At 57.3% G+C, this 15585-nt stretch overlaps 1 protein-coding gene and 1 long non-coding RNA gene across 2 annotated transcripts; one reads left to right on the plus strand and one right to left on the minus strand.

Moving 5' to 3' along the window:
- Positions 1-3800: 3800 nt before the first annotated feature.
- Positions 3801-4451, minus strand: LOC136788060 (uncharacterized). Its single transcript, XR_010827069.1, has 2 exons — positions 4294-4451; positions 3801-4034 (listed from the first exon to the last, which is right to left on the minus strand). It is a non-coding gene; the product is annotated as an uncharacterized lncRNA (long non-coding RNA).
- A 5281-nt stretch (positions 4452-9732) lies between these two features.
- Positions 9733-15150, plus strand: LOC136787979 (RIMS-binding protein 3-like). Its single transcript, XM_066985422.1, has 2 exons — positions 9733-11900; positions 13407-15150. The coding sequence occupies exons 1-2, from the start codon at positions 9733-9735 to the stop codon at positions 15148-15150; spliced, it is 3912 nt and encodes a 1303-aa protein (XP_066841523.1).
- Positions 15151-15585: the final 435 nt, after the last annotated feature.

Raw genomic sequence — 15585 nt, forward strand, 5'->3', positions numbered from 1 at the left:
CCAGGGCCTTTGCTGGAGAGCTGCAACTGCAGGGGAAACATCTCCCCTTGGCCTCCCATGGGGCAGGCTGTAGCGTGAGTGTCGGGGGGATGAGGACGACCTGAATGCATGGGGACACCCCAGGCTGGCAGAGCTGATTTCTGCTTGTGCTGTTTATTATTACTGGGATGGAACAGAAGAGGTGTTTTTAGAAACAGAATCCTAGAATGCTTTGGGTTGGAGGGGACCTTAATGACCACTGACCTTAGGGACACCCCCCCGCAGTGCCGGCTGTAGTGTGCCCCCCCCAGGGCAGGCTGTAGTGTGTGAGTGTGGAGAAGAGATCGACACCTGCCTCTGCATTTGTCCTCCTCGGGAAGTTGTAGAAAGCAACGAGGTGAACATGTCTCAAAAAAACAACAAAAAAAACCCAAACCTGTCTCAAAAGACCGACCTTGCGGTTTGGACAAGAGCCATGGAGCAGCTGAGTCTGTACAAAGGCAGGGGGTCGGCTAGTGGTGATGAAGAAGAGCCACCAACCTTCATCCCCACGACCCCCCGACGACCACCACCAGAAGGCACTGCGCGCGGGGATAGGTTATGCATATGTATAGGCATATTGGGAAACTTCATGCCTATGTAACTCTTTACTGTCTATAATGCAAGCAAGTTGCCGCGTTGGGGTGCGCATGCCTTTGGGAGCTGTCCCGCATGTGCCTGGTGCTGAAATAAACCACATACCTACTTTATAATTCATTTGCTTTGAGTTGTGGAGTTCTTCCACGAATCAGTGTCATAAGCAGCAATTTTCTATCCAGAGAGGCCTCTGTCTGCTCTCACCTGCTCCAGATCATGCTTACTGCCTGCAGCACTTGCTTGGCACCAACACAGGCAGAGAGCTAGGAGCAGGGCTGAGCGTGAGGGAGAGGCCAAGCCCTGCAGCTGCTGCTTGCAGCTCATCTCTTACTCTCAGGAGCACCGGGAACGGATGGGAACACCTCACTAAGGTGGCCTTGTCCCACGCCAGTGCACACAGCCTGGTCAGAGACGTGAGAGATGCAGAAGGGGTTCTGAGAGCAAGCCCATTCCCCAGTATCCCAAGCACGGGGAGAGGAGAGCCGCATGAAGGGAGAGCCAGTGTTGGGCTGGGGCATGAGCCCCCTGTCAGGCTCTTTCTCACCTGCATCTTGTCATAAGTCTTGGCAAAGACTTATGCAAGTCTTTGTCCGAGTCTTTTCAAAATGAGGGGGGTGTAGCTGCTTCTCCCTCAGGCGGTGGTGGCTTCTCCCATTCTCTTGCTTGTCAGAGGCATTCTGGGGTGATGTGGAGCTCCACAAGAGGAAGCGGCTCGGGCACCTGCTTCACAGAGTGCCTGTGGGATGGATGAGCTGTAACTGATGAGAACAGCCCCAAAGGCCTCCAGCCGTGGCCTGCTCCCCTGTACTGCGTCTGGCTGGGATAGAGTTAATATTCTTAATAGCAGCTTGTAAGGTGCTGTGTTTTAGAGCTGTGGCCAAAACGATGCTGGTAGTGCGCTGAAGTTGTTCGCTTTTGCTGACCAGTGTTTGCACAGCATCGAGGCCTTCTCTAGTTCTTTTACACCTATTTTTACACCTATTTACACTATATTTGTCTATTACACCCGCCCCTCGAGTGAATGGCCGTGGGGTGAGCCAGAGGTTGGGAGGAGACATAACCAGGCAGAGCAACCGTACTAACCAACAAGACGTTCCACGCCATGTAATGTCATGCTCAGCAATAAAAGGGTAAAAGAGGGGGTTTAGAGAGTTATGCAACACATCCTTTCCAGGATTGGTCCCATCACTGGGGATCGGTCATTTTAGAATAGAATGGAATAGAATAGCTTGAGTCGGAAGGGATCTTCAAAGATCATCCAGTCCAACAGCTGAACCACTCCAGAGTTAACTAAAAGTTAAAGCTTATTATTGAGGGCATCATCCAAATGCCTCTCGAACACTGACAGGCATGGGGAGTTACCACCTCACCAGGAAGCCTGTGCCAGTGTTTGACCACCCTCATGGTAAGGCAGTTTTTCCTCAGGTACAGTCTGAACCTCTCCTTGCGCAGCTTTGTGCCATTCCCGTGCATCCTTTCATCGGTTACCAGGGAGAAGAGATCGACACCTGCCTCTGCATTTCTCCTCCTCGGGAAGTTGTAGAAAGCAATGAGGTGGCCTCTTTGCCTTCTCTTCTCCAGCCTAGACAACCCAGGTGACCTCAGCCTGTCCTCACAGGACGTGGCTTCCAGCCCTTTTGCCAGCTTTGTTGCCCTGCTCCGGACACTTTCAAGGACGTCCACATCCCTTTTGTGTTGTGGAGCCCAGAAGTGCACACAATACTCAAGGTGAGGCTGCACACGTACTAAATACAGCAAGAAAATTAATTATTAATTAATTAATTAAGATAATTAAATGCAGCAAGACAATTAACGGCTGGCTTTACTGGGTTGAATGCACTCCAGAATGCATTTTGCCCTCGTGGCTGCCAGGACTTGGCTGCTGGCTCACGCTGAGCCTGCTGTGGAGCTGCACCTCCAGAGCCCTTTCTGCTGAGCTGCTCTCTCCAGCCACTCGTCTCCCAGCCTGTGCTTGCATCCAGCATTACGCTGTCCCAGGTGCAGCACCTGGCATCTTCCGTTGTTGAACTTCATGCCGTTACTAATCTCCCAGTGTGCCAATCTGTCTAGATCCTTCTGCAAAGCCTCTCAGCCCTCCACGGAGTCAACGGTGCCTCCCAGTTTAGTGTCATTGGCAAACCTGCTGAGGACCCATTCCTCTCCTGCACCTAGATCTTTGATAAACATGTTGAAGGTAATTGGCCCCAGAACTGAGCCCTGGGGAAGACCGCTAGAGACTGGCCACCAGCCAGATGTAGCCCCACTCACTAAGAAACTTGAGGTTGCGCGCCAAGAAACGTTTCCCGCATCGGGACAAGAGGTTCCCAGCAGGCCCAACAGACCTCTCATTCGTACAGCAGGCCAGCGTGTATGAGTTGTGCGCTCAGTAGTGCCCAGATAATGATGGGGTGTGCCAGGCCCCTGTGTGCACTGCACCCTGTAAGGCTGGGCTGACTTGTGGTCACACTGAGGTCTGTTTGATGCCCTCTGCTAGCCCCACACACTGGTAAGCTGCCAAGCAGCCATTCAGCAGGCATATTTGGCTTTGCTCCATCACTGTTTTCAGCAATAAATCTATTGCTGCTTCTCTCTTAGGAGTGAAGCGCATCATTCCTTTTGCGACACATGGACGAGCACAGATTTCTGAGCTGGGATTCAGTGCTGCTGCCCACTGGGACATGGCTGTCACTGCTCTGGGGCTGGTGCCAGAAGTGAGTTGTGGAGGGACGCTTCCCAGCCCTCCATTAGCACCCAGGGGTGGGTCACTGCCCCCCATACCTGGATTTACCCCAGTAAATGCCCTGGTTCAAAACGCGAGGAGCTGTGAGGACCAGTTCAGTCCTGACTTGTTCCTACCATCTTCTTTAAACCCTTCCCTAGACTCTATGCCATGCTGGGAACAGCAGCCCCCGCTCAGCATTGGGGTGAGGGGCTGCTCACCCCATACATATCCACTGCTCGGGATAGCAGGCAGGTGAGGAAGCTGCCATCAGCGCACCCCAGGACCCTCCCGGATTGCTGATGTCTTGCGGTGTTATCCCTCCAGCACACAGATGGTGCTTGAAGTCCCCTGGGAGGACGGGGCCCTGCAAACGTGAAGTTTCTCCTACCTATCTGTAGAGGGACTCAGTACTTGTTTTTTTCCTGGTCAGTTCCCTTTCTTGCACAGGCACAGAGGAACTGGGTAGAGCAGCCTCGGTTTTATTTAGAGGAGATGTCAGTGGGGCAGCACGCCCTCACTGACCAGAGACGGGGTCTCTTCAAGGAAGTGTGCCAGGTCAGTGTAGGTGTCTTCTGGCAGCACTTGAAGCAGCAGGTGGTAGAAGAACTCCCGGTCGTAATAGGAGGCGTAGAGCACCGTGACACCCAGCATGAAAGTGACGGCCAGCTCCACGCACAGGAAGATCAGGCAGAATGTCCTGTGGGGCAGAAAAAGAGCTGGAAAAAGGGCAGGCTGGACGCATCCCGCACCCATGCCAGAGGGGGCTGTTCTGGGAGCCCCACAGGCTGCCCCTCCAGGCATTTCTCATTGCTCATTCGGACAGGCTTGGACGTGAGCCTCCACAAGCCCAGGAAGACACCTCGGCATTGGGCAAACACGCCGCAGCAGGCGTCCTGGCCATCCCAGTCGCTGCAGGGGAACCTGGGTGGGCACAGGGCACCTGAGGGGACACTCACCACAGCCAGGAAAAGGCACCTCTTCTCCTCGCCAGTTCCTCCGTCTTCTGTAGGTCAACACAAGGTAGGGACACTTGTCAGGCCCCACCGCACAGTCCGGTTCAGTACCCCACAGTAAATGCCAGTAACACACAGTACCCCAGTAAATGCCCTGGTTCAAAGCGCGTCCATGCTGGCATCTCCTTCGGGCTGCGGGACACGAGCAGGGCCCAGCTGGGCTGTTTGAAATGCATCTTTTACTGTGCCTACAAGCCCTCCAAGCACCCCCGGTGTAGCTCCAGCTCCGCCTGTTCCATTCAGTCCAGGGCCTTTGCTGGAGAGCTGCAACTGCAGGGGAAACATCTCCCCTTGGCCTCCCATGGGGCAGGCTGTAGCGTGAGTGTCGGGGGGATGAGGACGACCTGAATGCATGGGGACACCCCAGGCTGGCAGAGCTGATTTCTGCTTGTGCTGTTTATTATTACTGGGATGGAACAGAAGAGGTGTTTTTAGAAACAGAATCCTAGAAGGCTTTGGGTTGGAGGGGACCTTAATGACCACTGACCTTAAGGACACCCCCTCCCAGTGCCCCCCCCCAGCACGCCCCACAGCACAGAACCTTCCAGAGCGCCCCCCCCCCCCCAGCCCGGCCCTGCCTCAGCTCTGCCTCCCGCCTGAGGGTGGTGAAGGCTCTGCACCCCCACAAAGGGAGGAAGGCTTGTAGCTCCCAGGTCTTCCATTTTCCCCTTTGTAGAATGGGGGCTATGTTTCCTCTCCTCCAGTCAGTGGGAACTACTTAAACAGACTTCCACAGCCTCTCCTGTATGATGGCCAGTGGCTTAGCAAGTCCACCGGTTCCCTCAGGCCCCGTGGACGTAGCTCACTGGGAAACTACTGGTGGGGACATGGGAGTTGAAATAGTGAGGGGAAAGGGGGACATATGGGAGCGGGGGCACAGGCGAGTGAAAATGGGGGGCACGCTGGGGGGCACGGGGGATTCTCAGGGAGCCTGTTGGTTGTGCTCCCAGATGGCTGCACGACGGCGGTGCTGTAGCGCAGGTTTGCGCTTTTGTTCCAAAGGGCAAAGTGACAGCGGAGCCCAGCAGAGCCTTCTCTTTGAGGCCCCTGAAGCTCTCCTGCAGGCAGCCAGGAGGGGACAGCTCACTCGAGGCCACACCTGAGGAGAAACAAGGTGCTTGTGGCAGAGCCGGGTGAACGATGGCGGCAGCAGGCACGGTGGGCCTGCAGCAGGCTTCCAGAAGCAGCAATGGTGTGAAATGCGTCACAGCTGGCACAGACCGCTGCCCCGAGCACACCTGGGCCGTTGGTCCAAAGGGGAAAGTGGGTTCTGAAAGAGCCGGGCCTTTCCAAGCAGCTCGTAGCAGGGAGCAGAAGCTTCACAAGTTACAGGCTGAGCAGCCTTTCCACAGCCCCCTGACGACTTTTTCAGTGGGGATCCAGCCACCCCTCTAGACCCTGCCTGGTCATACCATCCCCACCACGGTGGGTATGGTGTTCTGGGTCTGCCTGGGATGGACTCAACCTTCCCCACAGCAGCCCATGCAGCACTATGCTCTGTACTTCTGGCTAGAACTGACTTGATATTGCACCAATGTGTTTTGTCTACTGCTGAGCCGTGCTGGCACAGCATCAGGACTCCCACAGCGCCCTCCCTCTGCCACCCCCCAGCCCCAAATCCAGTCGGCTGGCTGTGGGCAAGAGGTGGGGAGGGGGCATTGCCAGGGCAGCTGACCCAAAAAGACCAAAGGGATAGTCCATACGGCAACGTCACGCTCAGCAATAAAAGCTGTGGAAGGGGAGGGAGAAGGGGGGGAGACACAGGGGACACAGATTCCTTGGTCAAGATCTTTATTTATTCCTCCGATTCCTCCGTTTCTTCCTTCCTCTCCTGCTGCAAGATCTCAGCTCATCATCGCTATCCTGCAGGAGATCACGTAGCTCTGGAGGCACAGTTGTCACCAGGTCATCGTCTGAAACTTCTTCTACCAAATTAGAGGGGACAAATCCTCTCCTGCCATCCGTCAGCTCTCCCACAAACCAGCCGTCTTCATCCATGTCTCCATAGACATAGACGTATTCTCCCGCAGTCAGAGGAAGCTCTGCTTCGGGGTGCTCATTAGGACCCTCGAAAGGATCGTAGCTGTATCGAGCTAAAAATTTTCGAAGTTTTAGCGATTCTTCTCCCGAGGACTGCAGGATGAAGGACACATGCTCTGCTCCTGATTCTTCGTTCCCATGCACAGGGCCCTGGTCTGAAAGAAGGCGGCACCCAGGACTGTTGTGTGCGGCATCTGATGTCGAGGTGCTTGTGTGGGATGCCGGGACCTTGGTTGCCTCCTCAGAAACATCAGAGCTGTCTTCGCGGTTGCAAAGGTCATGGGACTGCTCTGCATAGGCCTGTGCTGTGGGAGAAGATGTCACCTGTGGTAGTCCTGAACCGACACGGTTGGATTCTTTTCTTTTTTCTTGCTCAAGTTGCTGAGAGAGCAGCTCCCATTGTTGACTTTGGTGCTGATTCTGTTTCTCTAATTCTCTCAGCTGCGCTTGAGACGCTTGCGTGTCTTCCTCATGTGTCCTTCTTTGCTCTGCCCAAGCCCTCTGCAAATGCTCAACTTCCTCTTTCTTCTTCTGCAGCAGTCGCCTTGTTTCCTCGAGGTCGTTCTCCTGTTGTTGCCTTCGTCCTGCCAGTTGTCTCATGGCTTTCAGTTCACAACCCAGATCTTGCAGTCGTGTTTGAAGACGTTTGGCCTCTCCGATGGCAGAATTTCGCTGCTCTGTCACTTGCACGAGTTTCCCCTTCAGAGCAGCGTTGTCAGATCGAACCTCGTCTATCCGCTCCTTCTGCCCACGGAGCTGAGAATTTTCTTCTGCGCGCCTGGCATTTTCATTTGTCATCTCTCTCAGACGCACTTTCAGCTCCTCGTACCTTTGCTGCAGTCTTGAGCGTTCCTGATCCAGGTTCCTGTGAGGCCTAAGTTTTGTCCCAGCCTCGGTTTCCGATTCCCCTCTCTGCTGCTGGTCGACCTGCTCTGTCTTTGCAGCAGTCTTTCCAGATTTCAGGTCGGTCTCTTTCAGTTGCCTGGTGTTTTCTTTCAGGTGCTTGGTAAGGAGGCCTAGCATACTAGTCTTCTGCTGGAGCCTCTCCACCTCCTCCCCCAGTTCCAGAGCGCTTTTCTTCCCCAGAAGGCGGGTCTCCTCTTGAAGGACACCGCATTGCCTCTGCAGGTCCTCCAGGGCATGCTGCAGATGAGCTTTCTCCTGCAGCAGCTGGCTGTCTCCACTGCCAGGTGGGCAGGCCTCTTGTTGCGCTGCCACCTGAACACCCACGTCTGTGACCGCCCGCCCGCAGCTCTTCCCTTCTCCCTGGAGGTGAGCTTTTAAGCTGGAGTGGGTTGTCTGCTGCCCTCCTCCCCCAGCAGCACCAGATGCACCGGGGCTCTTCGAAGAGCAGGTCCCGGTGGTCCCTGCGCCCAGGCGAGTCTGCAGGCGGTGCCAGGCCGCAGCCCTGTCTTCGCTGTGGGAGGCAGACGGCCTCCCCTCAGCCTGCTCCAGGATGTACTGCTGGAAGAGCCTTCTCTGCAGTTCCAGTTCATTTTGGAGGCTTACGATGCGGGCGGTCTGCTTGCTGTCCTTCCGCCAGTGGAGCTGCCTGTGGACCTCCTGCAGCTTGCTGCGGGCCTCGCTGCTGCTGCTGCAGCCGTGCCTCACCAGCTCCTCGGCCAGCTCCTGCTGCAGGTCCCGCGCCTGGCGGACGGCGTCGTCCCGCTGCTCTTGGAGCAACTCCTGTGCCTGGCGCCACTCGGCCTCCTTCTCACGCAGCAGCTGACGGATCTCTGTTGCCCGCTGCTTCTGGCTCAGCTCCCACAGCCGCTGCAGCTCCCGTGCCCGTTGCTGCTCCCATCTGGAGCGTAGCTTCTCAGCCAGAAGCTGCCGCTCCTGCTCTGCCATCTTCTTTATCTGGCGGGTTTCATCAGCAAAGCGGCGGTGCAGCTCCTGCGAGTGGAGACGCTCGGCCTCCAGCTGGGCCCGCAGCGCCTCCAGTTCCTGCCTGTGCTCCTCCTGCTGCACAGGCCTGCTGGGGGGTCGCGCTGGGCCCCGACGGGATGAGGGGTGACTGTGCGCCACGGGCCCCTGGCCCACACCACCCCGGATCATGGCTTAAGGATTCAGAACGATGAACGTTCACCAAACGCTGCCAGCAATAGCCACCAGCGATCGCACGGCCTGGGCCTCTGAGGGACAGCAGCCTCTGAGCCCTCAGCAGACACCGGCTCCCAGCACCGCGCAGCAGCAGAGGTCGCCTCTGCCACTGGCCCGGCCTGGGCGAGCGCGGCCTTATATAGTGTCCGGGTGATGGCGTCATAGAGGAGGGATGACGTCATATGACCTTATATGGTGCGTGCCCGCCCGGACACACCCCGACAGCCTCAGCGCAAGGGGTGCAGAGGAGGGAGGTGAAGGGTTGTTAACGAGTGCAGACGGAGCCCCCGCGCAGGTGCGCAACGAGAATGTGTCTGTGAGGCCTCAGGCACGGGCACAGCTTACGGGTCTGGGCCACGTCTGTCCTTTAGTGGGGGAAGCGTGGTAGTGATGACATACAGCATTACACAGCCATTAGCATGGGTTGTTAACGAGGGTTAACAACCCCTAGAAGGGTTGTTAACGAGGTCATATGCGAGATGCCAGCCCAGCTGGGCTGTTTGAAATGCAGCTTCTACTGCGCATGCAAGCCCTCCAAGCACCCCCAGCGTAGCTCCAGCTACACTTTTCTTACGCTTTTTTTTAGTTTAAAACCATTAGCCCTTGTCCTACCAGTGAAGAAATATTTCTCCTCAACACCTGCAGTACGTTGAAGACATCGTCGTGTGGGGCAACACAGGAGAGGATGCTTTTGAGAAAGGGGAGAAAATAATACAGCTTTGGACGGCTGCTTTCGTCCTGTTAAACAGAGTAAGGTGAAAGGATGGGCGCTGGAAATGCATTTTTTTAGGCATAAATTGGCCAGATGGATGTCATCAGGTCCCCATGGATGCGATCCATGGGGATCCAAGAAGCTGTGGACTTGCCAGCTAGCAAATGCTAACGGCTGTATAATGCCTGCATGGGTTAACAACCCTTCACCTCCCTCCTCTGCGCCCCTTGAGCTGAGGCTGTCGGGGTGTGTCCGGGCGGGGACATACCATATAAGGTCATATGGCGTCATCCCTCCTTTATGACGTCATCCCTCCTTTATGACGTCATCACCCGGACACTATATAAGGCCGCGCTCGCCCAGGCCGGGCCAGTGGCAGAGGCGACCTCTGCTGCTGCGCGGTGCTGGGAGCCGGTGTCTGCTGAGGGCTCAGAGGCTGCTGTCCCTCAGAGGCCCAGGCCGCGCGATCGCTGGTGGCTATTGCTGGCAGCGTTTGGTGAAACCGTCGATTTCGCATTCCTTAAGCCATGATCCGGGGTGGCGTGGGCCAGGGGCCTGTGGCGCGTGGTCGCCCCTTGCCCCGTCGGGGCCCAGCGCGACCCCCCAGCAGGCCTGTGCAGCAGGAGGAGCACAGGCAGGAGCTGGAGGCGCTGCGGGCCCAGCTGGAGGCGCTGCGGGCCCAGCTGGAGGCAGTGCGGGCCCAGCTGGAGGCCAAGCGTCTCCGCTCCCAGGAGCTGCAGCGCCGCTTTGCTGATGAAGCCCGTGAGATGAAGAAGAGGGCAGAGGAGCAGCGGCAGCTCCTGGCCAAGCAGCTACGCTCCAAATGCGAGCAGGAGCGGGCGCGGGAGCTGCAGCGGCTGTGGGAGCAGATCCAGGAGCAGCAGGCAGCGGAGATCCGTCAGCTGCTGTGTGAGGGGAACACCAAGTGGTGCCAGGCTCAGCAGCTGCTCCAGCAGCAGTGGGACGAGGCCGTCCGCCAGGTGCGGGACCTGCAGCGGCAGCTGTTCAAGGTGCCCGTGAACCGTGGCCGGAGCGGCGGCAGCGAGGCCCGCGGCAAGCAGCAGGACGTCAACAGGCAGCTCTGCTGGCGGGCAGATAGCAAGCAGGCCGCCCAAATCCTGGACCTCCAGGAGAAGCTGCAGCTGCGGAGGAAACTCCCCTCTCAGTACATCCCGGAGAAGGCTGAGGGGGGGGCGCCTGCCTCCCACAACGGGGACAGGGCCGCGGCCCAGCACCGCCTGCAGAGTCTCCTGGGCACAGGAGCCACCAGGCCCGGCTCTTCGAAGAGCTCCGGTGCATCTGGTGCTGGTGGTGGAGAAGGGCAGCGGACAACCTGCTCGAGCTCAGAAGACGCTCACCTGCGGGGTGAAGGGCAGAGCAGCAGGAAATCTGTCAGAGACATTGGGGTTCAGGTCCCAGAGCAGCAAGAGGCCTGTCCACCTGGCAGCGGAGACAGCCCGTTCCTGGAGCAGCAGAAAGCGCAGCTGCAGAATGCCCTGAAGGACCTGGCCAGGCAATGGATGGTCCTTCAAGAGGAGACCTGCTTCCTGAAGAACGAGAGCTCCCTGGTGGAAGCGAGGGAGAAGGCGGGGAGGCTCAAGCAGGAGCTTGGTATGCTGGGCCTCCTTACCAAGAATCTGACAGAAAAAACCAGGAAGCTGAAAGAGCTTGCTGCAAAGTCTGGAAAGACTGCTGCAAAGACGGAGCAGGTCGACCAGCAGCAGAGAGGGCAATTGGAAACCGAGGCTGGGAAAAAACTTCAGCTGCAAAAGAAACTGGATCAGGAACGTTCAAGGCTGAAGAACAGGTACGAGGAGCTGAAAGTGTGTCTGACAGAGATGAGAAATGAAAAAGCCAGACGCGCGCAGGAAACTTCTCAGCTCCGCAGGCAGAAGGAGAGGATAGAGGAGATTCAATCCGAAAACGCTGCTCTGAAGCAGAAACTCGTGCAAGCGACAGAGCAGCGAAATGCTGCCGTTGGAGCAGCCAAACGTCTTCAAACGCTCCTGAAGGATCTCGATTGCAAATTGAAAGCCATGAGTCAACCGGCAGAAAGGACGCAACAACAGCAGCAGGACCACGAGGAAACAAAGCTAATGCTGCAGAAAAAAGAAGAGGAAGTTAAGCATTGGCAGAGGGCTTGGGCAGAGCTCAGAAGGACACGTGAGGAAGAGCTGCAAGCCTCTCGAGTGCAGCTGAGAGAATCAGAGCAGCAGTATCAGCACCAATGTCAACAATGGGAGCTGCTCTCTCAGCAACTTGAGCAAGAGAAAAGAAAAGAATCCAGCCCTATCGTCTCAGAACTACCCCAGGCAATGACACCTCCCACAGCACAGGCCTATGCAGAGCAGTCCCATGACCTCTGCAGCCATGAAGACAGCTCTGATGCTTCTGAGAAGGCAGCCAAAATCCTGGGATTCTACACAAGCAGCTCGGCATCTGATGCCACACGCGACGGTCCTGGGTGCTGCACTGTTTCAGATGAGGGCTCTGTAGGTGGGAACGGAGAGTCAGGAGCAGAGCATGTGTCCTTCGTCCCGCAGTCCCTGGGACAAGAATCACCAAAACTTCAAAGACTTGTAGCTCAACAGGGCCACCATCCTGTTGAGGGTCCTAATGAGCGCCCCGAAGCAGAGCTTCCTCATGCTCGGGGAGAATACGTTCACGTCTCTGGAGACGTGGACGAGCATGGCGGGTCTGTGAGGGAGCGGAAGCCTGTCAGAAGACGACTTTTCTCCCCTACTTCGACAGAAGTTTCAGACAGCAGCCAGGTGACAAGTTCAGAGCTATGTTATCCCCTGCAAGACAGTGATATCGAAATAAGTTCTTGCAGCAGAAGGGGAAGGAAGAAACAGAGACAGAATAAATCTTTTTGACCAAGGAATTTGTGTCTGTGTGGTGGTTTTACTTGGGTGGGCGGTCGAGTTCCACCTCAGCCGCTCTCTCACTCCCCCTCCTCAAAGAGAAAGGGGGAGAAAATACGACACAAAGGGCTCAAGGGTTGAGATAAGGAGGGGGAGATCGCTCAAAAATTATCGTGACGGGTAAAACAGACTCAGAGTGGGGAGAGAGTAAGATTTATTGCCTATTGCTAACAAGGTAGGGAAGTGAGAAACAAAGGAAAGAAACCAAAAACACCTTCCCCCCACCCCCCACACTAACATGAAACTGGGCCTCCATACACGTCGTGGTTGGTGGGGAGATGGACATTTCCCTAACGAGAGCTCCCCCCTTCTCCCTCCCCTTCCATGGCTTTTATTGCTGAGCGTTACGTGGTCATATGGACTATCCCTTTGGTCTTTTGGGGTCAGCCGCCCCGGCGATGCCCCCTCCGCACCTCTTGCCCATGGTGGTGGGCAAGCCACTGGATTTGGGGCTGGGGGGTGGCAGAGGGAGGGCGCTGCGGGAGTCCTGGTGCTGTGCCAGCGCCGCTCAGCAGTAGACAAAACACATCGGTGCAATAGCAAGTCAGTTGTAGCCTAGCTACAAGTACAGAGCACAGCGCTGTATGGGCTGCTGTGGGGAAGGCTGAGGCCATCCCAGGCAGAGGCAGCCCACCAAACCCACCGTGGTGGGGACGGGATGACCAGGCAGGGTCTAGAGGGGTGGCTGGATCCCAACCGAAACAGTCGCCCGGGGGCTGGGAAGGATGGGGAAGGTGCTGGGTGGTGCGGTGGGAGCTCCTACGCTCACCCACCTCGGAGGAGCTCGGAGGGACGGTGGCGTCGGGGGGAGTCCTGCCGGGCCCCTCGCAGGGACCACCCGCCCAAAGACCCCGGCCACGCAAGTCCACGAGCAGGGAGGTGAAGGTGGAGGGGTTCAGAGGGGGTCACCCACGGCCTCGCACCCCGGGACATACCATATAAGGTCATATGGCGTCATCCCTCCTTTATGACGTCATCCCTCCTTTATGACGTCATCACCCGGACACTATATAAGGCCGCGCTCGCCCAGGCCGGGCCAGTGGCAGAGGCGACCTCTGCTGCTGCGCGGTGCTGGGAGCCGGTGTCTGCTGAGGGCTCAGAGGCTGCTGTCCCTCAGAGGCCCAGGCCGCGCGATCGCTGGTGGCTATTGCTGGCAGCGTTTGGTGAAACCGTCGATTTCGCATTCCTTAAGCCATGATCCGGGGTGGCGTGGGCCAGGGGCCTGTGGCGCGTGGTCGCCCCTTGCCCCGTCGGGGCCCAGCGTGACCCCCCAGCAGGCCTGTGCAGCAGGAGGAGCACAGGCAGGAGCTGGAGGCGCTGCGGGCCCAGCTGGAGGCGCTGCGGGCCCAGCTGGAGGCAGTGCGGGCCCAGCTGGAGGCCAAGCGTCTCCGCTCCCAGGAGCTGCAGCGCCGCTTTGCTGATGAAGCCCGTGAGATGAAGAAGAGGGCAGAGGAGCAGCGGCAGCTCCTGGCCAAGCAGCTACGCTCCAAATGCGAGCAGGAGCGGGCGCGGGAGCTGCAGCGGCTGTGGGAGCAGATCCAGAAGCAGCAGGCAGCGGAGATCCGTCAGCTGCTGTGTGAGGGGAACACCAAGTGGTGCCAGGCTCAGCAGCTGCTCCAGCAGCAGTGGGACGAGGCCGTCCGCCAGGTGCGGGACCTGCAGCGGCAGCTGTTCAAGGTGCCCGTGAACCGTGGCCGGAGCGGCGGCAGCGAGGCCCGCGGCAAGCAGCAGGACGTCAACAGGCAGCTCTGCTGGCGGGCAGATAGCAAGCAGGCCGCCCAAATCCTGGACCTCCAGGAGAAGCTGCAGCTGCGGAGGAAACTCCCCTCTCAGTACATCCCGGAGAAGGCTGAGGGGGGGGCGCCTGCCTCCCACAACGGGGACAGGGCCGCGGCCCAGCACCGCCTGCAGAGTCTCCTGGGCACAGGAGCCACCAGGCCCGGCTCTTCGAAGAGCTCCGGTGCATCTGGTGCTGGTGGTGGAGAAGGGCAGCGGACAACCTGCTCGAGCTCAGAAGACGCTCACCTGCGGGGTGAAGGGCAGAGCAGCAGGAAATCTGTCAGAGACATTGGGGTTCAGGTCCCAGAGCAGCAAGAGGCCTGTCCACCTGGCAGCGGAGACAGCCCGTTCCTGGAGCAGCAGAAAGCGCAGCTGCAGAATGCCCTGAAGGACCTGGCCAGGCAATGGATGGTCCTTCAAGAGGAGACCTGCTTCCTGAAGAACGAGAGCTCCCTGGTGGAAGCGAGGGAGAAGGCGGGGAGGCTCAAGCAGGAGCTTGGTATGCTGGGCCTCCTTACCAAGAATCTGACAGAAAAAACCAGGAAGCTGAAAGAGCTTGCTGCAAAGTCTGGAAAGACTGCTGCAAAGACGGAGCAGGTCGACCAGCAGCAGAGAGGGCAATTGGAAACCGAGGCTGGGAAAAAACTTCAGCTGCAAAAGAAACTGGATCAGGAACGTTCAAGGCTGAAGAACAGGTACGAGGAGCTGAAAGTGTGTCTGACAGAGATGAGAAATGAAAAAGCCAGACGCGCGCAGGAAACTTCTCAGCTCCGCAGGCAGAAGGAGAGGATAGAGGAGATTCAATCCGAAAACGCTGCTCTGAAGCAGAAACTCGTGCAAGCGACAGAGCAGCGAAATGCTGCCGTTGGAGCAGCCAAACGTCTTCAAACGCTCCTGAAGGATCTCGATTGCAAATTGAAAGCCATGAGTCAACCGGCAGAAAGGACGCAACAACAGCAGCAGGACCACGAGGAAACAAAGCTAATGCTGCAGAAAAAAGAAGAGGAAGTTAAGCATTGGCAGAGGGCTTGGGCAGAGCTCAGAAGGACACGTGAGGAAGAGCTGCAAGCCTCTCGAGTGCAGCTGAGAGAATCAGAGCAGCAGTATCAGCACCAATGTCAACAATGGGAGCTGCTCTCTCAGCAACTTGAGCAAGAGAAAAGAATCCAGCCCTATCGTCTCAGAACTACCCCAGGCAATGACACCTCCCACAGCACAGGCCTATGCAGAGCAGTCCCATGACCTCTGCAGCCATGAAGACAGCTCTGATGCTTCTGAGAAGGCAGCCAAAATCCTGGGATTCTACACAAGCAGCTCGGCATCTGATGCCACACGCGACGGTCCTGGGTGCTGCACTGTTTCAGATGAGGGCTCTGTAGGTGGGAACGGAGAGTCAGGAGCAGAGCATGTGTCCTTCGTCCCGCAGTCCCTGGGACAAGAATCACCAAAACTTCAAAGACTTGTAGCTCAACAGGGCCACCATCCTGTTGAGGGTCCTAATGAGCGCCCCGAAGCAGAGCTTCCTCATGCTCGGGGAGAATACGTTCACGTCTCTGGAGACGTGGACGAGCATGGCGGGTCTGTGAGGGAGCGGAAGCCTGTCAGAAGACGACTTTTCTCCCCTACTTCGACAGAAGTTTCAGACAGCAGCCAGGTGACAAGTTCAGAGCTATGTTA

This window comes from Anser cygnoides, chromosome 32 (genome assembly GCF_040182565.1).
Source record: "Anser cygnoides isolate HZ-2024a breed goose chromosome 32, Taihu_goose_T2T_genome, whole genome shotgun sequence".
Classification (NCBI taxonomy): Eukaryota; Metazoa; Chordata; class Aves; order Anseriformes; family Anatidae; genus Anser; species Anser cygnoides.

Bases quoted from the DNA above. Each gene is read 5' to 3' on its own strand.
- LOC136787979 (XM_066985422.1), top strand. From the start codon at position 9,733: ATGATCCGGGGTGGCGTGGGCCAGGGGCCTGTGGCGCGTGGTCGCCCC. The intron at 11,901-13,406 runs GTCTGTGAGGGA...ACCCCCCAGCAG, and splicing joins GACGTGGACGAGCATGGCGG to GCCTGTGCAGCAGGAGGAGC.